Source organism: Rhinopithecus roxellana, chromosome 1, assembly GCF_007565055.1.
Source record: "Rhinopithecus roxellana isolate Shanxi Qingling chromosome 1, ASM756505v1, whole genome shotgun sequence".
NCBI lineage: Eukaryota > Metazoa > Chordata > Mammalia > Primates > Cercopithecidae > Rhinopithecus > Rhinopithecus roxellana.
Genome location: NC_044549.1, coordinates 190,897,001 through 190,920,344, shown reverse-complemented (window position 1 = coordinate 190,920,344; position 23,344 = coordinate 190,897,001). Strand labels below are relative to the sequence as shown.

At 36.4% G+C, this 23,344-nt stretch overlaps 1 protein-coding gene across 3 annotated transcripts in view; it reads left to right on the top strand.

Moving 5' to 3' along the window:
* Positions 1-23,344, top strand: part of ATR (ATR serine/threonine kinase) — a 127,008-nt gene that overhangs the window by 17,824 nt on the left and 85,840 nt on the right. For all 3 annotated transcript variants that reach the window (XR_004058597.1, XM_030934863.1, XM_030934857.1), the window contains exons 6-18: positions 404-595; positions 1,399-1,589; positions 2,068-2,220; positions 4,317-4,509; positions 4,753-5,015; positions 6,862-7,052; positions 7,136-7,236; positions 7,487-7,658; positions 10,594-10,764; positions 12,689-12,883; positions 14,452-14,637; positions 19,842-19,934; positions 21,578-21,708. Coding sequence is in view for 2 of the 3 variants with exons in the window: in XM_030934863.1 (XP_030790723.1) it covers positions 404-595; positions 1,399-1,589; positions 2,068-2,220; positions 4,317-4,509; positions 4,753-5,015; positions 6,862-7,052; positions 7,136-7,236; positions 7,487-7,658; positions 10,594-10,764; positions 12,689-12,883; positions 14,452-14,637; positions 19,842-19,934; positions 21,578-21,708 (2,232 nt within the window). In the remaining variant the exon portion in view is untranslated. The remainder of the gene's footprint in view (positions 1-403; positions 596-1,398; positions 1,590-2,067; positions 2,221-4,316; positions 4,510-4,752; positions 5,016-6,861; positions 7,053-7,135; positions 7,237-7,486; positions 7,659-10,593; positions 10,765-12,688; positions 12,884-14,451; positions 14,638-19,841; positions 19,935-21,577; positions 21,709-23,344) is intronic.

Here is a 23,344-nt window from a genome sequence, read left to right as displayed (position 1 = left end):
CTTTGATTTAAATCCACAAAGAACATCTTTCTAAATGTAGCCAAGGGAGTGCTTAAAATATTTTAATAATTCTTGTAGACTGTCAGTAGTATAAAACATTTCATGGTTAAATATAGTTTGTTTGCATGTTTTTACATGCTTATCTAATTTAACTTTTTAATAGGTGAAAAATCTTTGAGACTGTGCATCTATTAGCAATTTTTAACATGTTAACAAACTATTTTTTATAAAGTAGCTAAAGAATTGCCATATTTCAGTTAGTTCTGAACATTGTTTTGTTTCAAATCTTAATATGAATTTCAATAGTTGATATTACATAGTATGTTTTATTCTAAATATGTTTCATGTTTTAACCAAATTTATATTGCATAAGAATATCTCTCTACTGTATTCATAATTATAGAATTAAACATGTGAACATGAACCAAAAGAGCACATTATGGAGTGCACTGAAACAGAAAGCTGAATCCCTTCAGATTTCCCTTGAATACAGTGGCCTAAAGAATCCTGTTATTGAGATGTTAGAAGGAATCGCTGTTGTCTTACAACTGACTGCTCTGTGTACTGTTCATTGTTCTCATCAAAACATGAACTGGTAAAACAAACTTCTTGTTTCTTGGGGTTGGGTTTCCTGCAGTGAACTTGGATTTACTGTTTACTCATTATTCACTTGAATCATGTGACCTTAGAACACAAACTTTTCACTGAAGTAGTTAAGAAATTTATTTTCTATTGAGTCATGCTAGGCACAGTGCTAAGCACTGTATATATCTTAGTTAATATTTACAGTAGTCCTCTAAGGTAAATGCTGTTATGCCCATTTTAAAAATTAGAAATTGACACTCAGAGAAACTGAGGCTCTTTTTTGTCTGAAGCCAAAACTGACTTTCCTGGGGACACATGGTTAGAAAGTACCAGAACACATTTGTGTACAACTCAAAAACCCAGTGTTTGGCTTTTGGAGACAGGGTCTCGCTTTGTCTCCCAGGCTGGTGTAGAGTGGCATGATCATGGCTCACTACAGCCTTGATCTCCGTACGGGGCTCAAGTGAGCCTCCGAAGTAGCTGGGACTATAGGCCTGTGCCACCATACCCTAATTTTAAAATTTTTTTTTGTAGAGATGGGTTTCCCTATATTGTCCTGGCTGTTCTCAAACTCCTGGGCTCAAGTGATCCTCCCACGTCAGCCTCCCAAAGTAATTTTAGTTCCCAAATCCTAAGGGTGATTTAAGCTGACATAAATAGATTAAATTTAAAATAATGATTACTTGATTTGCATATTTAAATTGTTATAAATTTTGTACTCACAATTTCTTTTGGCTTTAGTACAATTTAACGTTTGACTATAAAAAAATTCATCTTAATTCCAATGTCTTTAATAAAATGTACTTACTGCAGCCATACTTTCAAGGACTGTCAACACAAATCCAAGAAGAAACCTTCTGTAGTGATAACTTGGATGTCATTGGATTTTTACACAAAAGTGCTTAAGAGCTGTAGAAGTTTGTTAGAAACTGTTCAGAAACCAGACCTGGAGGCAACCATTGATAAGGTGGTGAAAATTTATGATGCTTTGATTTATATGCAAGGTGAGTACAAATAAGCAATAGATCAGAATAACCTTCAAAGATAATCAGTATAGAAATACGCTTTCTTTTTTGCCTGAAGCCTAAGTGCATGGAATACCCAGAAGTTTGTTCTTGATTTCAGTTCTATTAAATTTGTCAGTTTCTGAGTTGCCAGTTTATGTGTGTAATATTTTGATTCCTTAGTCAATAGAAATTATTTATAACTTTAAAGTTTTTTGAATTGGGGGTTTGAGGAATGCTGTGGTTCTTCTTTAAAAAAGGCATAAAAGGCATACATACATGTTTTTATAAAGTCACATTTAATTTCTTTGGGTTTACAGACCTCAGACCATCATTTATGGATCTCTGTGTTAAGAATTTTCTTCTTATCGAATGATCATTATAACAGCATTTGGTATTTCAAATGTCTTTATTTTTATTTAAAAGAGATATGATTAAGGAAAAGTTATAATTAATGACTTATTTTGTGCTTCTGTAGTAAACAGTTCATTTGAAGATTATATCCTGGAAGATTTATGTGGAATGCTCTCACTTCCATGGATTTATTCCCATTCTGATGATGGCTGTTTAAAGTTGACCACATTTGCCACTAATCTTCTAACATTAAGCCGTAGGATTTCAGATAGCTATTGTAAGTGCTCACAAGAATATGTTTGTGTGTGGTTTGTTTTATTTATTTATTTATTTATTTTTGAGACAGAGTCTTACTCTGTCGTCCATGCTGGAGTGCAGTGGCGCAATCTTGGCTTGCTGCAAATTTTCCTACCTCAACCTCCTGAGTAGCTGGGATCACAGGTGTGCGCCACTACACCCAGATAATTTTTGTATTTTTAGTAGAGGCGGGGTTTCACCGTATTGGCCAGGCTGGTCTCAAACTCCTGACCTCAAGTGATCCACTTGCCTCAGCCTTCTAAAGTGCTAGGATTACAGGCGTGAGCCACCATGCCTGGCTTTGTGTGGTTTGTTTTACTCACCTCTATATAGGACTTCTAAGACTTATTTAAATTTTTTTCAATAATTAAAAGAGCAGATATATTTTTAATAATTCAGAAAGGGGTTAGATACATAAAAAGTAACACATAAAATCCTGCCCCACATATCCCATTTCCTTTCTTTTTGTAAAACATTTGTAATGTATCCTTACATGTCATTATCTTCATTTAATAAAATTAGGAAGTATTAGAGAAATATTTTAAAAAGAAGAACAATATACCAAAAATTCTTATACCAACTTCTCAGTTTAAGAAATAAAAACGTTAGGCCAGGCACAGTGGCTCACGCCTGTAATCCCAGCACTTTGGGAGGCCAAGGCATGCGGATCACTTGAGGTCAGGAGCTTGAGACCAGCCTGGCCAACATGGCAAAACCTCATCTCTTCTAAAAATACAAAAATTAGCCAGGCATGGTGGCTCGTGCCTGTAGTCCCAGCTACTAGGGAGGCTGAGATACAAGAATCTCTTGAATCCAGGAGGCAGAGGTTTCAGTGAGCCAAGATTGCGCCATTGCACTCCAGCCTGGGCAACAGAGTGAGACTGTCTCAAAAAAAAGAAAAAAGAAATAAAAACATCATAGCCCTTTGAAGTCAGTTTCTCTTCACCCTTCCCTCTCTTCATGAAATTTTTTTTAAAAAGGAAATAAAAATATTAGAGATATGATGGAAGCCCTTTGTTCCTCTATGATTTCATTCCCCTAATTTTTTCCCCCAGAGATTACTACTGTTTTGAATTTGGTGTTGATTGTTCTGTTGAATGTTCTATTACTTTTACTATATATGTATTTATTTGTAAATAATAAAAGAAATTGTTTTGCTTCTTACAGCTTACATTTTGTTGGTCAACGTTATCTTTATGAGACTTATCCTTGGTGATATGGGTAACTCTAGTTTTTATTTAAACTTCCAAATAGTAGCCAAATGTATGGATAGACACTATCAGACCTCCTATTGGTGGACAATCACGTTGTTTCCAACTTTTCACAATTACAAGCAACATTTAAATGAATATTTTTATAAATGATTCTTTAGTTTGTTTAAGGCCTTGCTGTTTGAAAAGTATGGTCCACAGACCAGTAGCATCGCCACCATTTAGGGACTTGTTAGAAATGGAGCATCTTTGATTCTGCTGAGAGAGCACATTTAAAATAAAAATAAAATAAAATAAAGAAATGGAGAATCTTATGCTCCACCCAGACCTACTGAATCAGAATCTGCATTTTAACAAGATAGGTGATTCATATCCATATTAAAGTTTGAGAAGCACTTTTTAACGTTTTTACCTACCTAAGAGTAGTATTGTTGGGTTATAGAGTTTGCACATCTTCACCTCTATTCTGCTGTATTGTTCTCCAAAGATATGCCAGTTTACACTCCTGTTAGCAGAGTATGAGTTCCACATCCTCACTGACACTTAGCTGACTTTTAAATTTTTGCTATCTAGAAAATAAAAAATGTCATGGAGTTAACTATCTTAACTTTTTTCTTTTTCCTATCTGGTAGGTATGATTTTCAATTTGCATTTCCTTGATTATTTAGTAAGGTTGTGTATAGACCTTTTTCAGTGCACTTTATTTTCTGAAAAGGAGCTTTTAATTAAATTAGGTATTAAATGTATTTTAAATGTTACTTGACTTTTTTTATATATATACGCAAAAGTTGCTTATATATGTATATGTGTATACATAAAATTAACATTAGTAGAAATCATGTTTAACAGACTTCCATTTTTTCAGCACCACAGGCACAGTCACGATGTATGTTTCTTCTGACTCTGTTTCCAAGAAGAATATTCCTTGAATGGAGAATAGCAGTTTACAACTGGGCCCTGCAGAGCTCCCATGAAGTAATCCGGGCTAGTTGTGTTAGTGGATTTTTTATCTTATTGCAGCAGCAGAATTCTTGTAACAGAGTTCCCAAGATTCTTATGTATGTATTAAGATTTTAATTTGAATATATCACTCTATCGGAAAGATCATAATTCTCTGGCTATATATGCAGGGTTATGTTTATTGTTGAATATGTAAAGCAAATGTTGCTTTTAGTTTTAGAATTTAACATTTTTTCCTTCTAGGCTTTGTTTTACCAGTACTTTTGTCCCAAATTAAGCAAGACTATTTCGACCACAAAATTAGGCAAGAAAGTTTAGTACTTTTCCTTTTTTTTCCCCAGAGATAAAGTCAAAGATGATTCTGACATTATCAAGAAAGAATTTGCTTCTATACTTGGACAACTTGTCTGTACTCTTCATGGCATGTTTTATCTGACAAGTTCTTTAACAGAACCTTTCTCTGAACATGGACATGTGGACCTCTTCTGTAGGAACTTGAAAGCCACTTCTCAACATGAATGTTCATCTTCTCAACTAAAAGCTTCTGTTTGCAAGCCATTCCTTTTCCTCCTGAAAAAAAAAACACCTAGTGCAGTAAAACTTGGTGAGTGATTATGACTTATTTAATATTTTAAAACCTATTTAAACTCTGCTTTTCAAATCAGTAAAAGAATTAGGCTGAAGCCTTGAAAAATTGCAGGAAGTTGCTTGCTTTATAGAGTCAGTGCTCAGTATTGATTAGTTATAAATGGGATAACTGGTATTAAATCACATCACAGAACCGATAGGAGAGGTGATTTTGGGATTTTTTCGAATACTCTTGTGATTTGACAGCCTAAATGGGGCATACCTGATGGTTGTTTCAATATTGTAAGATTCAATATTCTGTATCTTCTTTAGTGATACCAGAGACCTTCTTAATGTGTCCCCTGTTGGACACATTGGACCTTGAAAACTTCAAATAGTTAGATTACTTTGCCCAGCTGAGGACTATAGAGTGTATCTTCTTGGCCACTTTCCAGTGATAATGGAGTATAAGTTTTTACGAAGCATGAGATTTATACAAATACTTAGAAGATCCGTTTGTTTAGGTAGTAAGTTGAAACTTGTTCTCAAGTTTTCAAAGCAATAGAAAGTACTCCCTAAATCTTGTAATGTAAGGTTAACGATAAAGCTAAGATCCCCTTTAGAAATGTGCTTTGCTTTTCTTTTCTTTTTCTAAGACGGAGTTTTACTCTTGTTGCCCAGGCTGGAGTACAATGGCACGATCTTGGCTCACTGCAACCTCCACCTCCTGGGTTCAGGCGATTCTCCTGCCTCAGCCTCTGGAGTAGCTGGGATTACAGGCACGTACCACCATGCCAGGCAAATTTTTGCATTTTTAGTAGAGATGGGGTTTCACCATGTTGGTCAGGCTGGTCTCCAACTCCTTACCTCAGGTGATCCACCTGCCCTGGCCTCCCAAAGTGCTGGGATTACAGGCATGAGCCACCATGCCTGGCCTTTCTTTCTTTCTTTCTTTTTTTTTTTAAGAGACAGGGTCTTGCTCTGTCACCCAGGCTGGAGTGCAGTGGCGTGATCACGGCTCACTGCAGCCTGCAGCCTTGACCTCCCAGGCTCAAGTGATCCTCCCACCTCAGCCTCTTGAGTAGCTGGGACCATAGTATGTGCCTCTACACCCAGCTAATTTTTAAATTTTTTGTAGAGAGGGAGCCTACTTTGTTGCCCAGGCTGGTCTTGAACTCCTAGCTTCAAGTGATCCTCCCACCTTGGCTTCCCAAAGTGTTAGGATTACAGGTATGAGCCGTCACTCCTGGCCTGCAATGTGTTTTTAAGCCTATCTTGGTAACATATAATGGTCTACAAAATCTGAAAGAGACTTGTTATTTTGTAACAATTCTGGAAATTATTTTAGATTTAAATTATTTACAGGCTGAGTGCAGTGGTTCGCTCTTTTAACCCCAGCACTTCAGGAGGCCAAAACAGGTGGATTGCCTGAGCTCAGGTGTTCGAGACCAGTCTGGGCAACATGATGAAGCCCTATCTCTACAAAAAATACAAAAATTAGCCAGGCGTGGTGGTGCATACCTGTGGTCCCAGCTACTTGGGAGGCTGAAGTGGGAGGATCCCTTGAACCTGGGAGGTCAGGGCTGCATGCTGCAGTGAGCTGTGATCATGCCACTGCACTCCAGCCTGGGTGACAGAGCAAGACTCTGTCTCAAAAAAAAAAAAATCGTATGTGACATTTATTAAATATAAAGTAAATTTTGATTTCTAAGTATCCATTTTAATTTCCTAAGATTCTGTGTGCTATACATACTTAAATATGAAACATTAACATTATAAGAGAACTTAGGATTCTTTGTGGCATATTATTCGTTGGCAATATTTTTACAGTACAACCTTGACATTTAATGTTAAATTAGGTATTGTATACTCTTGTCCTTCAGCTTTCATAGATAATCTACATCATCTTTGTAAGCATCTTGATTTTAGAGAAGATGAAACAGATGTAAAAGCAGTTCTTGGAACTTTATTAAATTTAATGGAAGATCCAGACAAAGATGTTAGAGTGGCTTTTAGTGGAAATATCAAGCATATATTGGAATCCTTGGACTCTGAAGATGGATTTATAAAGGAGGTTGATAATTTTTGTTCTTAACATTTGGATTACATCAGCCTAGCTCTAAAAATTTCTTTAACCAGTTAATTTTATTGTTCTAGCTTTTTGTCTTAAGAATGAAGGAAGCATATACACATGCCCAAATATCAAGAAATTATGAGCTGAAGGATACCTTGATTCTTACAACAGGGGATATTGGAAGGTATACTTGGCAGCATTTGTATTCTTCCTTATTTATTGTGGCCATTCTCGTTTTTTATTTGCTTGCTGTTAAAAATGGTGATATGATATTTGTGAAATTATAGACAAAATGTGAGTCAACATGAATTTTTTTCTTAGATTTCCATTTGTTTCTGGGATATTGGAGATGTGTGTGTGTGTGTGTGTGTGTGTGTGTGTGTGTGTGTGTGTGTGTGTTTGTGTATTCATATGTATGTTGTTTTTAATTTTAGGGCCGCAAAAGGAGATTTGGTACCTTTTGCACTCTTGCACTTATTGCATTGTTTGTTATCCAAGTCAGCATCTGTCTCTGGAGCAGCATACACAGAAATTAGAGCTCTGGTTGCAGCTAAAAGTGTTAAACTGCAAAATTTTTTCAGCCAGTATAAGAAACCCATTTGTCAGGTAAGAGTGAGCATTTGTCTTGACTATAGGCAACAGCAGTACTTTTTAAGAGTTACAAAAAAGAAGAATATTTATACATGTTTTATTTTGCTTGCTTTTCTTTTTTCTTCACTTTTATTTTAAGTTCAGGGGTATATTACGTGTGTACAGGTTTGCTACATAGGTAAACATGTGCCGTGGAGGTTTGCTGCACAGGTCATCTCATCACCTAGGTATAAGCCCAGCATCCATTAGCTATTATTTCTGGTACTCTCCCTTCCTCCACCCCCGCCGACAGGCCCCAGTGTGTGTTGTTCCCTCAATGTGTCCATGTGTTCTCATCATTCAGCTCCTACTTATAAGTGAGAATGTGTGGTGTTCGGTTTTCTGTTCCTGTGTTAGTTTGCTGAGGATAATGGCTTCCAATTCCGTTAATGTCCCTGCAAAGGACATGATCTTGTTCCTTTTTGTGGCTGTATAGTATTCCATGGTATATATGTACCACATTTTCTTTATCCAGTCTATCATTGATGGGCATTTAGGTTAACTCCATGATTTTCCTTTTTTTTTTTTTTTTTTTTGAGATGGAATTTTGCTCTGTTGTCCAGGCTGGAGTGCAATGATGTGATCTCAGTTCAATGCAACCTTCACCTCCCAGGTTCAAGGGATTCTCTTGCCTCAGCCTCCCTAGTAACTGGTATTATAGGTGCCTGCCACCATGCCTGGCTAATTTTTGTATTTTTAGTAGAGATGAGGTTTCACCATGTTGGCCAGGTTGGTCTCAAGCTCCTAACCTCAAGCGATCCACCCGTCTCAGCCTCCCAAAGTGCTAGGATTACAGGCATGTGCCACTGCACCTGGCCAACTTTACTATTGTAAATGGTGCTGCAGTGAACCTACATGTGCATGTATCTTTATTACAGAATGATTTATGTTCCTTTGGGTATATACCCAGCAGTGGGATTCCTGGGTCAAATGGTATTTCTGCCTCTGGGTCTTTGAGGAATTGCCACACTGTCTTCCACAATGGTTTAACTAATTTACACTCCCGCCAACAGTATAAAAGCATTCCTTTTTCTCTGAAACCTTGCCAGTATCTGTTTTTTGACTTTTTAATAATAGCCATACTGACTGGCGTTAGATGGTATCTCATTGTAGTTTTGACCAGTGATGTTGAGCTGTTTTTCATGTTCGTTGGCTGGCTGCATGTATGTCTTCTTTGGAGAAGAGTCTGTTTATGTCCTTTGCCCACTTTTTAATGGGGTTGTTTTTTTCTTGTACATTTGTTTAAGTTCTTTGTAGACTCTGGATATTAGACCTCTGTCAGATGAATAGATTGCAGAAATTTTCTCCCATTCTGTAAGTTATCTGTCCACTCTGATGATAGTTTATTTTACTGTGCAGAAGCTCTTGAGTTTAAATAGATCCTATTTGTCAATTTTTGCTTTTATTGAAATTGCTTTTGGCATTTTGTGATGAAATCTTTGTCTGTACCTATATCCTGAGGTATTGCCTAGATTTTCTTCTAGGGTTTTTATAGTTTTGAGTTTCACATTTAAGTCTTTAATCCATCTTGAGTTAATTTTTGTATATGGTGTGAGGAAGCGGTCCAGTTTCAATTTTCTGCATATGGCTAGTCAGTTCTCCAAACCATTTATTAAATAGAGAATCCTTTCCCCGTTGCTTGTTTTCGTCAGGTTAGTCAAAGATTGGATGGTTGTAGATGTGTCATCGAATTTCTGAGTTATCTAATCTGTTCCATTTGCTTTTTAAAAGTTTTATTTTCTTTTTTATTTTAAATATTTCTTAGAGACCAAGTTTTACTCTGTTGTCCAGGCAACATACAGTGATCATGGAGTGGTATGATCATAACTCATTGAAGCCTCTAACTCCTGGGCTTAGAGATCTTCCCACTTTAGCCTCTTAAGTAGCTGGTGTGGTGCACCACCACACCTAGCTAATTATTTATTTATTTATTTATTTATTTATTTATTTATTTTTAGAGATGGGGTTTTAGAGAGAGCAGTCCTATTTTGCCCAGGCTGCTGTTTAACTCCTGGCCTCAAATGATCCTCCCACCTCTGCCTCTGAAAGTGCTGGGATTACTGTCATGAGCCACTGTGCCTGGTTTTAAAAAGAAAGCATTGTGCTTGCTTTAAAAAATTGTTGTTAAGACTGGACGTGGTGACTCATTGCCTGAATTCTCAGCACTTTGGGAGGCCAAGGCGGGCAAATCACCTGAGGTCAGGAGTTTGAGACCAGCCTGGCTAACATGGTGAAACCCCATCTCTACTAAAAATACAAAAATTAACCAGGCATGGGGACGAGCACCTGTAATCCCAGGTACTCAGGAGGCTGAGGCAGAAGAATCGCCTGAACCCAGGAGGTGGCAGTTACAGTGAGCCGAGATCGCACCACTTCACTGCAGCCTGGGTGACAGAGCGAGACTCTGTCTAAAAACAAACAAAAAAAATTATTGTTAAAAAGGATGTATTTAGTTTATTTAATAGAACTGAAATCTTGCCATTTTTATATTTTAGGATATTGGTCTGAAGATATAGGTTATAAATGGGGGAGGAAGAAAATCATCTTATAATGATGTATAGCCTTTTTAGTGATAGTAAACTCTTTTACGCCTTGATACTATGTTGTATGACACTTTGTTTTAAATATATTCAATTAATGGCTGAAAAGTTAGGTTATGCTAAAATACTGAATTTATTTGTGGTATAATCCTTAGCATGATACTCAAGTTTTTTAACTAAGCCTGATTATGTCGTCTGTAAAAGGCAGGTTGTGACATACTCTGCCTCATTAAGGTTGTTATAAAAATTGAATGAACCAATTCAGATAATGTAGAATACTATTTGATACTGCCCTTTATGGTAGCTTAAAAAGTATTAGTTAAAATTTCTTCTTTGTGTGAAAACTGACAATAAAATGGTTTTTGCTCTAGTTTTTGGTAGAATCCCTTCACTCTAGTCAGATGACAGCACTTCCGAGTACTCCATACCAGAATGCTGACATGCGAAAACAAGATGTGGCTCACCAAAGAGAAATGGCTTTAAATACCTTGTCTGAAATTGCCAACGTTTTCGACTTTCCTGATCTTAATCGTTTTCTTACTGTAAGTTGCAACATACAGTTCACTTGAGGTTTGCAATTCAGTATTTTGTTCATGCCTTTCTAGATTTTGACTTTGATATGAGATTATTGCTTACGCTGTAAAACTTAAGTTTAAGTGGATTTGAGTCATTGTTCTTTATGGTTAACTGTCCTGAAAAGTTAATACTAATTGAATAATGCTAATCAATTCAGTTAGCTATTTGAGCCCTTATGTCTTTGGTGCTATGATTTTTTCCATTGGCAATTCAAAGTCTAATATGATCATTTCTACTCCTAAGGCATTGGAATAATAAAGTATAAAATTATAGTGGTATAAATGATCTACTATGACATATTTTATAGTATAGAATGTTTAGGAAGCCTTTGAAAAGTCATTGGGTTCAGAAAAAAAATGTTCTACCACTTGTGTTTAGAAAAGAAAAAAAAGAAGAGAAAAGAAATTGGTGCTGAGGTTTAAAAATGATAAAATAGATTATCTTTTAACCTTTTCACAAAGGCAAAGTTTTACTCTTAATTAATAAATTATAATAGCAATTCATGCAGAATATTTCCCTACAGCATTACTATAATTTAGCAAACATAAATTGCTTATAAATTGGTCAAATACTGGAAGGAAATACGTTAGTATGTGGGAAGGACTACAAAGACATTCGTACATTTTCATTCACTCATTCTACTCTGGAAATCAAAAAGCAAAGATATTTATTATAACATTATCCAAGTAGCAAAAGAAAACAAAAGCAAAACTCTGAGTAGAAACTAAATGTCTTAATTTTAGGTAGGTAGATATTATGTAACCATTAACATCATAAATTATTATAACATTGAGGAAACTACCTTATAATATTACAACAATCTTATAATGTTAATATTAAGTTGAAAGGTAAAATAGAAGTACCGGCCGGGCGCGGTGGCTCAAGCCTGTAATCCCAGCACTTTGGGAGGCCGAGACGGGCGGATCATGAGGTCAGGAGATCGAGACCATCCTGGCTAATACGGTGAAACCCCGTCTCTACTAAAAAATACAAAAAAAAAACTAGCCGGGCGACGAGGCGGGCGCCTGTAGTCCCAGCTACTCGGGAGGCTGAGGCAGGAGAATGGCGTGAACCCGGGAGGCGGAGCTTGCAGTGAGCTGAGAGCCGGCCACTGCACTCCAGCCTGGGCGGCAGAGCAAGACTCCGTCTCAAAAAAAAAAAAAAAAAAAAATAGAAGTACCATATAAGTGTCTCTGAGGGCAGAACCTGGGTCTTGTTCACTATCACATCTCCAGTGCTTAGGATAGTAACTGACGTGTGCTTAGGATAGTAACTGACATGTAATAAGTACATGTAGAATGAATAAATGCAAGTCCATTCCTCTTATCTTTGGATTTTCTATATATATTATTAAAAACATCTTAAAGGAATAGACAAAAATGAATTGTTGCAGTATTGGGATGGTGTGTGTGTTAAAAGATTTTTTTATATATGTTACAACATCAACTCTTAAATTTAAAAAATGTCTTTAAAAATTGCATTTATGGTTACTCTTGCTTATTCTTTAAATACAAGTTCAAGTAATACATTAGACTTGTAATTTCTACCTCAGAGCATAAGTATATTTTAACACATACTCCTGAAAAATTATCTTTTTTACTTTTCCATTTGCTTATTTATTGTCTGTTTCTCTACCTTTTTACAATGTAAGATCTGTGCCATCAGGTACCTTGCCTATTTCGTTTACTGCTATGTGTAGTGCCTGAATCATAGTAAATTGCCCAGTAAATATCATTTGAGTGAATAAATGGTAAATCCAAATTCAAATACAAGTCCTACATGGACTCCAAATATGTGTGGCATTTAAAAATATTTTTGTAAATAGCTTATGTGAATATTTTTTTCAGCCAGACAAATGTACTTTTTGGTAATTGTTGCATTCTTTTTCAGAGGACATTACAAGTTCTACTACCCGATCTTGCTGCCAAAGCAAGCCCTGCAGCTTCTGCTCTCATTCGAACTTTAGGAAAACAATTAAATGTCAATCGTAGAGAGATTTTAATAAACAACTTCAAATATATTTTTTCTCATTTGGTCTGTTCTTGTTCCAAAGATGAATTAGAACGTGCCCTTCATTATCTGAAGGTAATTGAATGTTTCTATATATTTTACTTTTTTATACAAATTAGCATTATAGGAAAGATGTAACATTCTTCTAGGAAGGAGGGTGAGTAAATTATAGCCTATCCTAGAAGAATGTAAGTTTAAGTGTTGTTAAATAATCTTTGTCCTGAGACTATATTAAATAGAATTCTCCTTTTGTTTTCTTTGATCATTTCACCATAATGGGATATTATAGACATCCTTTTATAGGAGAGGTTCTCAGCCTATTTCATTATAGTACTTTTCAGTTGATTGGAGTTATAAGTTGACTGATGATGCACACTTAATTATATACATAGGAAGAGGCAGTCACCTTCAAATGCAGTATAATGTCTGTGTTTAGTTTAGTTACTTGGTGTTCTGATTACAATTTGGTCCAGTTTTTTGGTAGGTTTTACATTTAAAAATGATAACCTGTGCTGCTTTTTTTGGTGTCATATTAACAAAATATCTCTCAGGCATAGGAAACTACATGGGAACAGGAAAACTATGAGAAATATGCATATAACGTTACTGTTTTCTCTGATGTTAATTTACTTCATTTGTTTCATAATATATGCCAACAGCACATCTCTTTCCACATGAGAGTTAGTGAATATCAAATATATTTATTCATCTTGAGAAAGTATAATACAACTGTATATTGCAGAGATAGAATGATAATAAGTATTTATGGAGTATTTACTACACGTCAGAAATTGAGCTAAACAACTGATATGGATCATTTCATGTAATCCTCACAGTTACCCAATGAGATAAAGGTCTATTCATATTTTATTCATTTATTTTGTGATGGAGTTTTGCTCTGTAGCCCAGGCTAGAGTACAGTGGCGCGATCTCAGCTCACTGCAACCTCCACCTCCTGGGTTCAAGCGATTCTCCTGCCTCAGCCTCATGAGTAGCTGGGATTACAGTTGTCTGCCACCAGGCCTAGCTAATTTTTGTATTTTTAGTAGAGGTGGGGTTTTACCATGTTGGCCAGGCTGATCTCCAACTCCTGGCCACAGGTGATCCACCTGCCTTGGCCTCCCAAAGTGCTAGAATTACAGGTGTGAACCAACGCACCCAGCCAAAGGTATTATTTTTTTGGTTTTGTTTCATGGATAAGGAACTAAGGCAGAGAGAGGTTAGATTAGGAAACTTATCCAAGTCAGCATATCTGATAAATGACAGCTAGAATTTAAACTAAAACAATCTGAACAGAAAGACTGCTATAAGCCACTATACTACATTTCCCCCCAGGGTTATATGTCCCCAGTAATGAATTGATGATACTATAAGACCTTAGAGAAAACTAGGACTTGCTTTTTAATATTTTATTTCTATATAAAGTTGGATCACTTCACTTCATTACATATAATCCATGGGAGACCTATCAGGATAGAATAAGATTAGAATCTTTTCCAATGCCTTTTCTTAATACCATTAGTAAATCCTGTCATCTGGTCTAGAGCTCCTGATGTACTAATAGCATGTTAAAATCAGTATACTTATTTCCAGGATGTTAGTATGAAGAAAAAACCTTTTTTTAAAACATGTCTTTGGGTTAGAATGAAACAGAAATTGAACTGGGGAGCCTGTTGAGACAAGATTTCCAGGGATTGCATAATGAATTATTGCTGCGTATTGGAGAACACTATCAACAGGTTTTCAATGGTTTGTCAATACTTGCCTCATTTGCATCCAGTGATGATCCGTATCAGGGCCCAAGAGATATCATATCACCTGAACTGATGGTAAGGAATATGTTCTATGAGGTTTTTTTGTTTGTTTTTCTTCCTTTTGCAGCTTAATTATGAAATTGAAGAAACCATATTTTTGGTCATTTTCTGGCTGCTAGCAATTTGTTTAAATTTTAAGTTGGTATTTTTATTTTGAAAAGGTTGAAATTGCATGGTCACATGCACAAGATCATGAACACAAGATCATGTTTATTTTCTTACAGCATTATCACAACTTTGTTTACATATTTACATGTTTAGGCTATTCACAACATATATTAGCGTTGAAAAATGTGGACTTTTAAGTGTTTTGAGTAGATTTTATTTTTTCACGGAATAAAAATGTTGAAGTTTATTTTTCTTTACTACTTTTAAATTACGTGTATGTTAGAATATGTTCGTAGCTCTCCTCTCACCCTGCCCCTCCAACTACTCTTTCCTTAGCTCAACAAATGAAACTTTTCAATTCTAACTGTAGTTTAATCCATTGTTGGATAGAAGGGAAGTTAGGAAATATGTTCTCTATTTTAAATCTTTCTCTACCATAAATTTGTATTTGAAATCACTTTACTGTTTATCTTAAAAAATATATAAATCCTCAGAATTGAATTATTATTTTTTCTTTCAACTGCCCTCATTCCTGTAAGAGACTTAAAGGACTATTGGCAAAATATTTTATCCCATTTATGCCAGAGGTTGCAAATTTTTTGTGTGTGAAAAATCAGACCTTGAGCAGTAGGATATAAATAACTTCCACAAGCTTACCGTTCCAATAATGGAATGCTAGGCATCAGTTCATTAAGAGAGATTTTTATCTCTGGTTTCTTATTTCCCATTCTAGTCTGGCTCTTTTCTCACTATTCTATGAAATTCCTTTTTTCAGGATCACCAACAGTCTTCTTGGCTATTAAATCTCATAGTCCCTTCTCTGTCCTATCTTATTCAACCTTTCAGTATCATTCAATACAATTGGCCATCCTTTCCTACGTGGCATCTGTGATACCACATTGTCTTGATTTTTCTTTTTTGCTTCACTGTTCACTCATGTTTAGGCTTCTTTACTGGCTTTTTCCCTGTAAATTATCTACTTTATCCTCTAAATGTTAGAATAACTCAGGACTATGTAACTGGCTGTTTTTCCTCAGTCATCATTATCTCCTTTAATGATCTTCTTTGATCTTTTTCTTTAATATGAGTTATATTTTGAGAATTTTTAGTTGAAATTTCAGTCCAGACTGCCCCTGAGCTTGGTTTATATAGGTTAGGTTCTGGGAGGATACAGATGGCATACACACAAACGTTTACACAGAAATAGTTTAACAAAGGGGCTACTTTTAGTGACATGGCAAAGTTAAGGGAACCAGCAAGGAATGTTAAGGAACCCAGGTACTACAAACAGCAGAAAACTTAATCCCTCCGCTTAGTTCTGGGAAAGGGGAAGAAATAGTGTTACTAGACCTGACTGAGAGCCAGAACCATGAGGGGAGTCCTCTCATTGTAGAGGAATGTAGCCACTGCCAGAATTACCTCAAACCACAGAGCAGGAAATATGAATACCATACTCTGTTCTATTTGAAAACTACCCTCTGTTCTAGTGGTATTTCCTGCTGACTGAATTCAGTGGAAAGCCAGAGGGCAAGGGATCCTAAGTAATGCAGTCTGGTCAGTGTCCCAGGTACGGAGAAGGGCAGAAGGCGGCAAAGAATAGACCTGAGGATGAGAGAGGATGGCAAACAGATATTCACCTTTTCGTCATCTCTACTGTCATGTCTTATAGGCATCTCAAACAGTTCCAAATATAATATGTTCATCAGAAATCTTTATTTTCCCTTTCTAACCTGTTTTTCTCCCAGTCTTTCCCATCTCAGTAATGGTACCATCTACCCAGTTGCATGAGTCAAAACCTGAGAAGCATTTGTGAGCCCTCCATTTCCTTTATCCTTTTATAATCAAACAATGGGCAAATCCTATCAAGTCTCTCCAAAATATATCTTTTTCATTTCTGTCGCCACCACCCTTACACAAATAACCATCATCTTTCTTGGGACAGCTGTGAACGCCTCCTAATGATTCTGTCCTTTCATTCTTCCCTCTCTACAATTAATTATTTACACAGCCTTTGGAGTGCTCTTTTTACAAACTCATATCATTCCCCTAATTAAATTCCTTCTATGATTTTCATTGCCTTTAACATAAAATAAAATCTGTAAGGCCATACATGATCTGCCTACCTTTCTACTCTCACATGGTACAACCCATTTCTTCCTTTCTTCCTGTATTTCAACATAATTTCCTTTGTGTTTCTTAAACGTGCCAAAGTTTTTCCTGCTTTGAGACCTAGGCCCTGGATGGTCTGTCTACTTGGAATAATATCCTGGATCTTTCTCATTCTTTAGATTTCAAGAGTTTCCCAAATACCCTGTCTCAACTCCCTTACCACATTTCTTGTCTATCACAGGATCGTGTTTATTTTCTTATAGCATTATCACAACTTTGTTTACATACTTACTTATTTAGTGTCTTCCATTCATACTAGTCTACCATGTAAGCTAATGAGAGAGAATGACTTTGCTTATCTTGTACACCTGTACCCAGCACAGGATTCTAGGCCATATGTAATAAGTATTTGGTGATAGATAATATATTGGTAGATAGATAAAGTCAAATAATTGTTTGTCTGAGTGCAAGAACTTTAATATTGGAATGTTGACATAGATTGTGTGATCCTTATCTGCTTTTTATTTAAGCAATATAGGCTGGAACCATACAATTAGTGAATTGTGGCTTACCATGCCAAAGTTGACTCTCAATCTAAATCAGAAGTTTGCAGAACAAAATGCAATTTTAGGCATTAAACACCAGATGATTTCCGGTGCTAGGAAAGATAAAGATTTATCCTGAAATCTAATCTGGAGAGACTTGTAGGATACCTCACTGCTCTCTATTATATGGTAGCACACACCCTCCTACCCTTTTCTTGGTAATGCATGGAACCTGAAGATACCTAAATCAGATGCCTCAACGTCAAGCAGTGCAACTTTCTTATAGAGTTCAACATGCTTTAGTTGCTACTCATTCCCAGCTCTTTTTTTTTTTTTTTTTCTCTTTTCTTCTGTCTGTACATAAAGACATGAAACAGAAGAATATTCTTTACAGAGCGGTCACATTCTCAGTTTGTAATAATATGAACAAATTGATTTAATACTTAGCCATATACTAAGTCCTTAGTGAATGATATCTTTTTTTTTTTTTGGAAGCAGGGTTTTTCTTTGCCACCCAGGCTGGACTGCACTGGCACAATCTCAGCTCACTGCAACTTCTGCCTCTGGTACTTAAGCGACCTTCCCACCTCAGCCTCCTGAGTAGCTGGGACCACAGGTGTGTGCCACCATGCCTGGCTAATTTTTTTGTAGAAACAGGGTTTTGCCATGTTACCCAGGCTGATCTCAAACTCCTGAGCTCATGTAATCCACTTGCCTCAGCCTCCCAAATTGCTGGGATTATAGGGGTGAGCCACTGCACCTGGTCAATAAATGGTATCTTATTTAGCCTTTACAGCAGCTCTATGCAGTAGGTGGTTTTATGGTTCACATTTTACAGACTTGGAAGAATTAAGTAACTTATAGAAGATCACACATTAGGAAGTGTCAAAATTAAGATTCAAACCTAGATTTGGCTGACTTAAAGCCCATGCCCTCTCCTCCAGGACTGTCTCTTTTTTTTTTTTTTTTTTTTTTTTTTGAGACGGAGTCTCGCTCTGTCGCCCAGGCTGGAGTGCAGTGGCCGGATCTCAGCTCACTGCAAGCTCCGCCTCCCGGGTTCATGCCATTCTCCTGCCTCAGCCTCCCGAGTAGCTGGGACTACAGGCGCCCGCCACCTCGCCCCGCTAGTTTTCTTGTATTTTTTAGTAGAGACGAGGTTTCACCGTGTTAGCCAGGATGGTCTCGATCTCCTGACCTCGTGATCCGCCCGTCTCGGCCTCCCAAAGTGCTGGGATTACAGGCTTGAGCCACCGCGCCCGGCCAGGACTGTCTCTTAAGAAAGTATTAACTCAGTTGAGCACAGTGGCTTATACCTGTAATCCCAGCACTCTGGGAGGCCAAAGCAGGAAGATTGCTTGAGCCCAGGAGTTTGAGACCAGCCTGGGCAACATGGCGAAACCCCATCTCTACAAAAAACACAAAAAATTAGCTGGGCATGGTGGTGCATACCTGTAGTCACAGGGACTCAGGAGGCTGAGCTGGGAGGATTGCTTGAGCCTAGGAGGTTGAGGCTGCAGTGAGTTGTGATTGTGCCACTGCGCTTCAGCCTGGGTGACCGAGACCCTGTCGAGAGAGAGGGAGATCGAGAGAGGAAGAAAAGAAGAGAAGAGAAAAGAAAAAAAGAGAAAGGAGGAAAGAAAGAAATAGGAAGGAAGGAAGGAACTCTTAAGAAAAAAAGAGGAGGAAAGAAAGAAAAAGAAAGAAGGAGGGAGGGAGGAAGGAAAGAACCCTGTTTAAGAAAAAGAGGAAGAAAGAGGGAGGAAGGAAGCAAATGAAGGAGGAATGGAAGAGAAGGAGGGAGGGAGGAAGGAAAGGAGGGAGAAAGGAAGGGACGGACGGAGGGAGGGAGGGAGGGAAGGAAGGAAGGTAGGAAGGAAGGAACGAACTAAGGAAGGAGCTCTGTTTACTTCAGGAAACCTAAAGTGTCATGGATGATGATATCTAGCCTGCAACTTCTGATGCCCATGGTCTTGTGCCTCTTTTCCCCTATTACCTCTGGGGATATTATCCCCTATGTCAGATCATTTTTCTGGTGGGATACCCTTTCCTTAATCGTACTTTTCTACCTTAGCTCTAAATGTCATAGACTAAGGACAGTCTCTTTCCTTTCTCTATTCTTTTCTTTCTTCTTTTCCTCTCCACTCCACATCCTGAAATGAATCAGATCCTGAGGAACCCACCCCAGCTCACTCCATGATTAAAAAACTTACCATTTTCTCTTTGTACTGTACATTTAATCGTATTTTTTCATGGTGACTATAAATCATTTCATTAGTTTCTTTAAATACTATATGTGAAGATATATGTTTTTGGAGAAACTTAATTCACCAAGTCTTTATTTCCAATATGCTAGTCTAGTTAGGTAAAATATAAATGACATTAATTAAATAATTAAAATGTCAACTTAAGAAATTCAATCTGTATAAAGCTTACATATTATCTGTTTTTATTTCTTAGGCTGATTATTTACAACCCAAATTGTTGGGCATTTTGGCTTTTTTTAACATGCAGTTACTGAGCTCTAGTGTTGGCATTGAAGATAAGAAAATGGTAAGTGGTGATAGTTGAGTTCCAAAGTGCTAAGATAAAATTCATATAGAATATAGATAAATTCTGCATCTAGCTACAAACATTCAAAGATGAGAAATAACCAAACATGACATTCTCTATTGCTGAAGAACTTATATAAGCTTTTTGGGAGTCTAAAAATTGGAATTATATTAGTTTCATTTCTTTAGTTTAGGAGGCATAGAACACTAACCTAAAGTGACTAAAAGGAATTTGTGGCTGTGTTACTAAAAGCGTAAGGATAATGTAGCTTTGGGCATAACTTGATTTTGGACTCAAAAAAGTTCTCAGAGTCAGTCTTTTGGCTCAGATTCACCTGGGTTGGCTCTGTACTTAAGAGCCAGATAATGACCTCAATGGCTTCAAGCTCACGTCATCACAACATCTAGTCCAGCATTTGAAGAAAGAGACTAGCAATCACTGAAAGCTCAAACAAAAGTTGCATCATTGAGTCTCCTTGGTTTAGATTGGTCTGTTGTGGGTCATGGCCCATGGTGTTTTTGAACCCCAGAAATCTTAGGTTATTATAATGTAAAGCAACTTTATGTTTAAATACTTGTGCCACAATGAAGTTTCATTATGACTGCTGCAATAGTTGGCCTCCAGTGGAAATTTTTGTCCTATAGATTGGAGTAAAATTTTAGATATTGATAAAATTTCCCTTTCTGTTGCTTTCCACCTCTGCAGTTAACAATAAAAACAAACAAACAAAAAACACCTATGAATGGAAGCTTTTATTTCAGTGTATACTACTCCCCCCCCCTTTTTAAAAATAATCTTAAGGAGTCAAGAAAGACATATGATACCATATTTAACTCTGCAAATTTTAGCAACCAATGCCTGTTCTTTTGGTGTCAACTAGTAAATGTAATCCCCCAACCAACTACTATTTCATCTACATGGCTTCTTTCTTATTGTTTCTCCAATTGCTATCCTAAGTGAGAGAATCACCTTGAATCTAAGAAAACTAGAGTTTGTCTTGTAAACCATAAAGAGCTTGCATGTTTTGGCATATAAAGTCAACCAGAGAGTTTCTTTACCCCTTCATTATAAACTGGAGCTGCTGATAACAGGTCTGGTTCTGTGTTTTTCATGTGTTTCATTTTCTGAGTATATCATTAATTATTTATTTTACTAAATTCAGGACATCTTGAATTTAATATCATTAGGACAAAAATTTCCTTAACTGTTGATCACTGTGAAGTATTCCATTTACTTCAAAAATTTTTATATGGTCTCAAATTCAAATGATTTTAATTCAGCTTGTTTTATGTATGCATATGGCAGTTTGGGATAGATATGAAAGAAATTAAACAATATGCATTATACCTTTAATACATTAGAAATTTTACCGTTCTAGATGAATATTGGGCCAAAATAACAAATCACCTTCAAGGGAAAAAACAAAACAAAAAAGAACTCAACTTGTATTTTTCACATTTATAATTCCCACATAAGACATAAGCAATTGGACGAAACAAACTGGCCAACATTGATTCGATCTTTTGTGTTATCTGAGAATAGATGACCCCTGATATTGGGTGGGAAGCACTTGTCCTTAGGGCTCATCTGGTTCTGGCAGCATGTTTGTAAGCTTTACTCTGAAGCGCTACTTAACTCTATAGGCCTTGAACAGTTTGATGTCTTTGATGAAGTTAATGGGACCCAAACATGTCAGTTCTGTGAGGGTGAAGATGATGACCACACTGAGAACTGGCCTTCGATTCAAGGATGATTTTCCTGAATTGTGTTGCAGGTAAATGACTGCCTGAGTTTATTATTATTATTATTATTATTATTTTGCATTTTCCAGTAGCACTAACTTTAATTCTTATCTCTTTGAAGGAAATTGGGTTCAAGTAATAAATAATTAAGGGAGAAAGACTATTTGTATTGAAAACAGAACGTATTTACTTCTTTTAAAACATTTTACCATGAAAGTCTTTTAACATACTGGGAAATAGAAGAGTTATCAGTGAACCTTCATACCTATTTCCCAACCTTGGCAGTTATCAACATTGCTGGTTTTTTCTAATCCATTTCTACCTTTTTGATCGTTAGTTGGGGTATATTACAGAAGATCCCAGAATCATATCATTGTACTTGTAAATACTTTAGATGTATCTAATGGATGAGGGCATCTAAAAAATAACCTTTATGAATTATTATACTTAGCAGGATTAATAGAAATATCTAATCTAAAACTCAGTCCTTATTCACATTTCCTCCAGTTGTCTCAAAGGTATTTTTCCCAAAGATATTGTATATATCATGTTGTAGATGCCATTTTCCAGAGATGTTTGTATGTATCATTGTTTCTTGAGTTAGACATAAATGAAGTTAACATACATGTATTTGGTTGCCTGGCTCCTTAAGTGCTTCTTGTAAACAACCTCATCCCTTAAATTCCCTACCCACACATTTTACTTATTTTAGGCTGTTAAGATTTTAGGATGTGGGATTGGAGAATAGCTAATTTAACTTTTCCCTCTATCTTTTCTTTCATCCCTGTTTTTTCTATAAATGGGTACCTAGATATAGATGCTGGATTAGATTTAGGTTCAATTTATTATTATAACATGCCTCATAGGTGAGGCTTTGTGCTTCTCTTGTGGCACAGTATGAGCCACATAATAATATCTAGTTGTCCACTTTTAGTAATGGTAAGATTAGACAGTAGGTTTTATCAACCTGAATCCCTTTATTATAAAATTCCTCATTAATCTTTCATCTGATGATTTTAGCATTAATGATCATTGCCTAAGTCCATTATTTCATTACAGTTGATAAAATAGTGATTTTCTAATTTTATTATTCCTTCTGTATTTACTAGGTGGGATTATTCTTAAAATTCCTCATAAAATTTGCCTAGCCGGGCATGATTGTACATATCTGTAGTCCCAGCTGCTTAGGAAGGTGAGGCAGAAGGATCACTTGAGTTTAAGTCTAGCTTGGGCAACATAGCAGGACCTTGTCTTTAAAAACAAAACAACCATAGTTCATGTAGGAAAAGCAGTTCATAATTACTTGAATATTTCCTTTTAGTTAATCAATTTAGGAATATAGGTTTGTGCTGTAGCAACCTCCAGTGAAGTTTTTCTTCTTTTATAATATCATTTTGATTACATAGATTTTTACAAGTTTGATTAATTTTATCCATTAAAATCACTAGCCTTTTTTATTGCTGAAATTGTCCCATCTTAAGCAAGTAGAAATCCTTTCAAGTTGGCATCTATGAGTTTTGATATAACCTGCATTAATCTCTTATAGATTTTCTGCTTTCGGGCATGACAAGATGACTCGGGCTCATCTTGAACATTTCCTGCCCCTGACTCAAAATTAGCGATTTCTTCAAGGAACCCTGGCTCTGGTTGCTTTGAGCCCAGATTAAT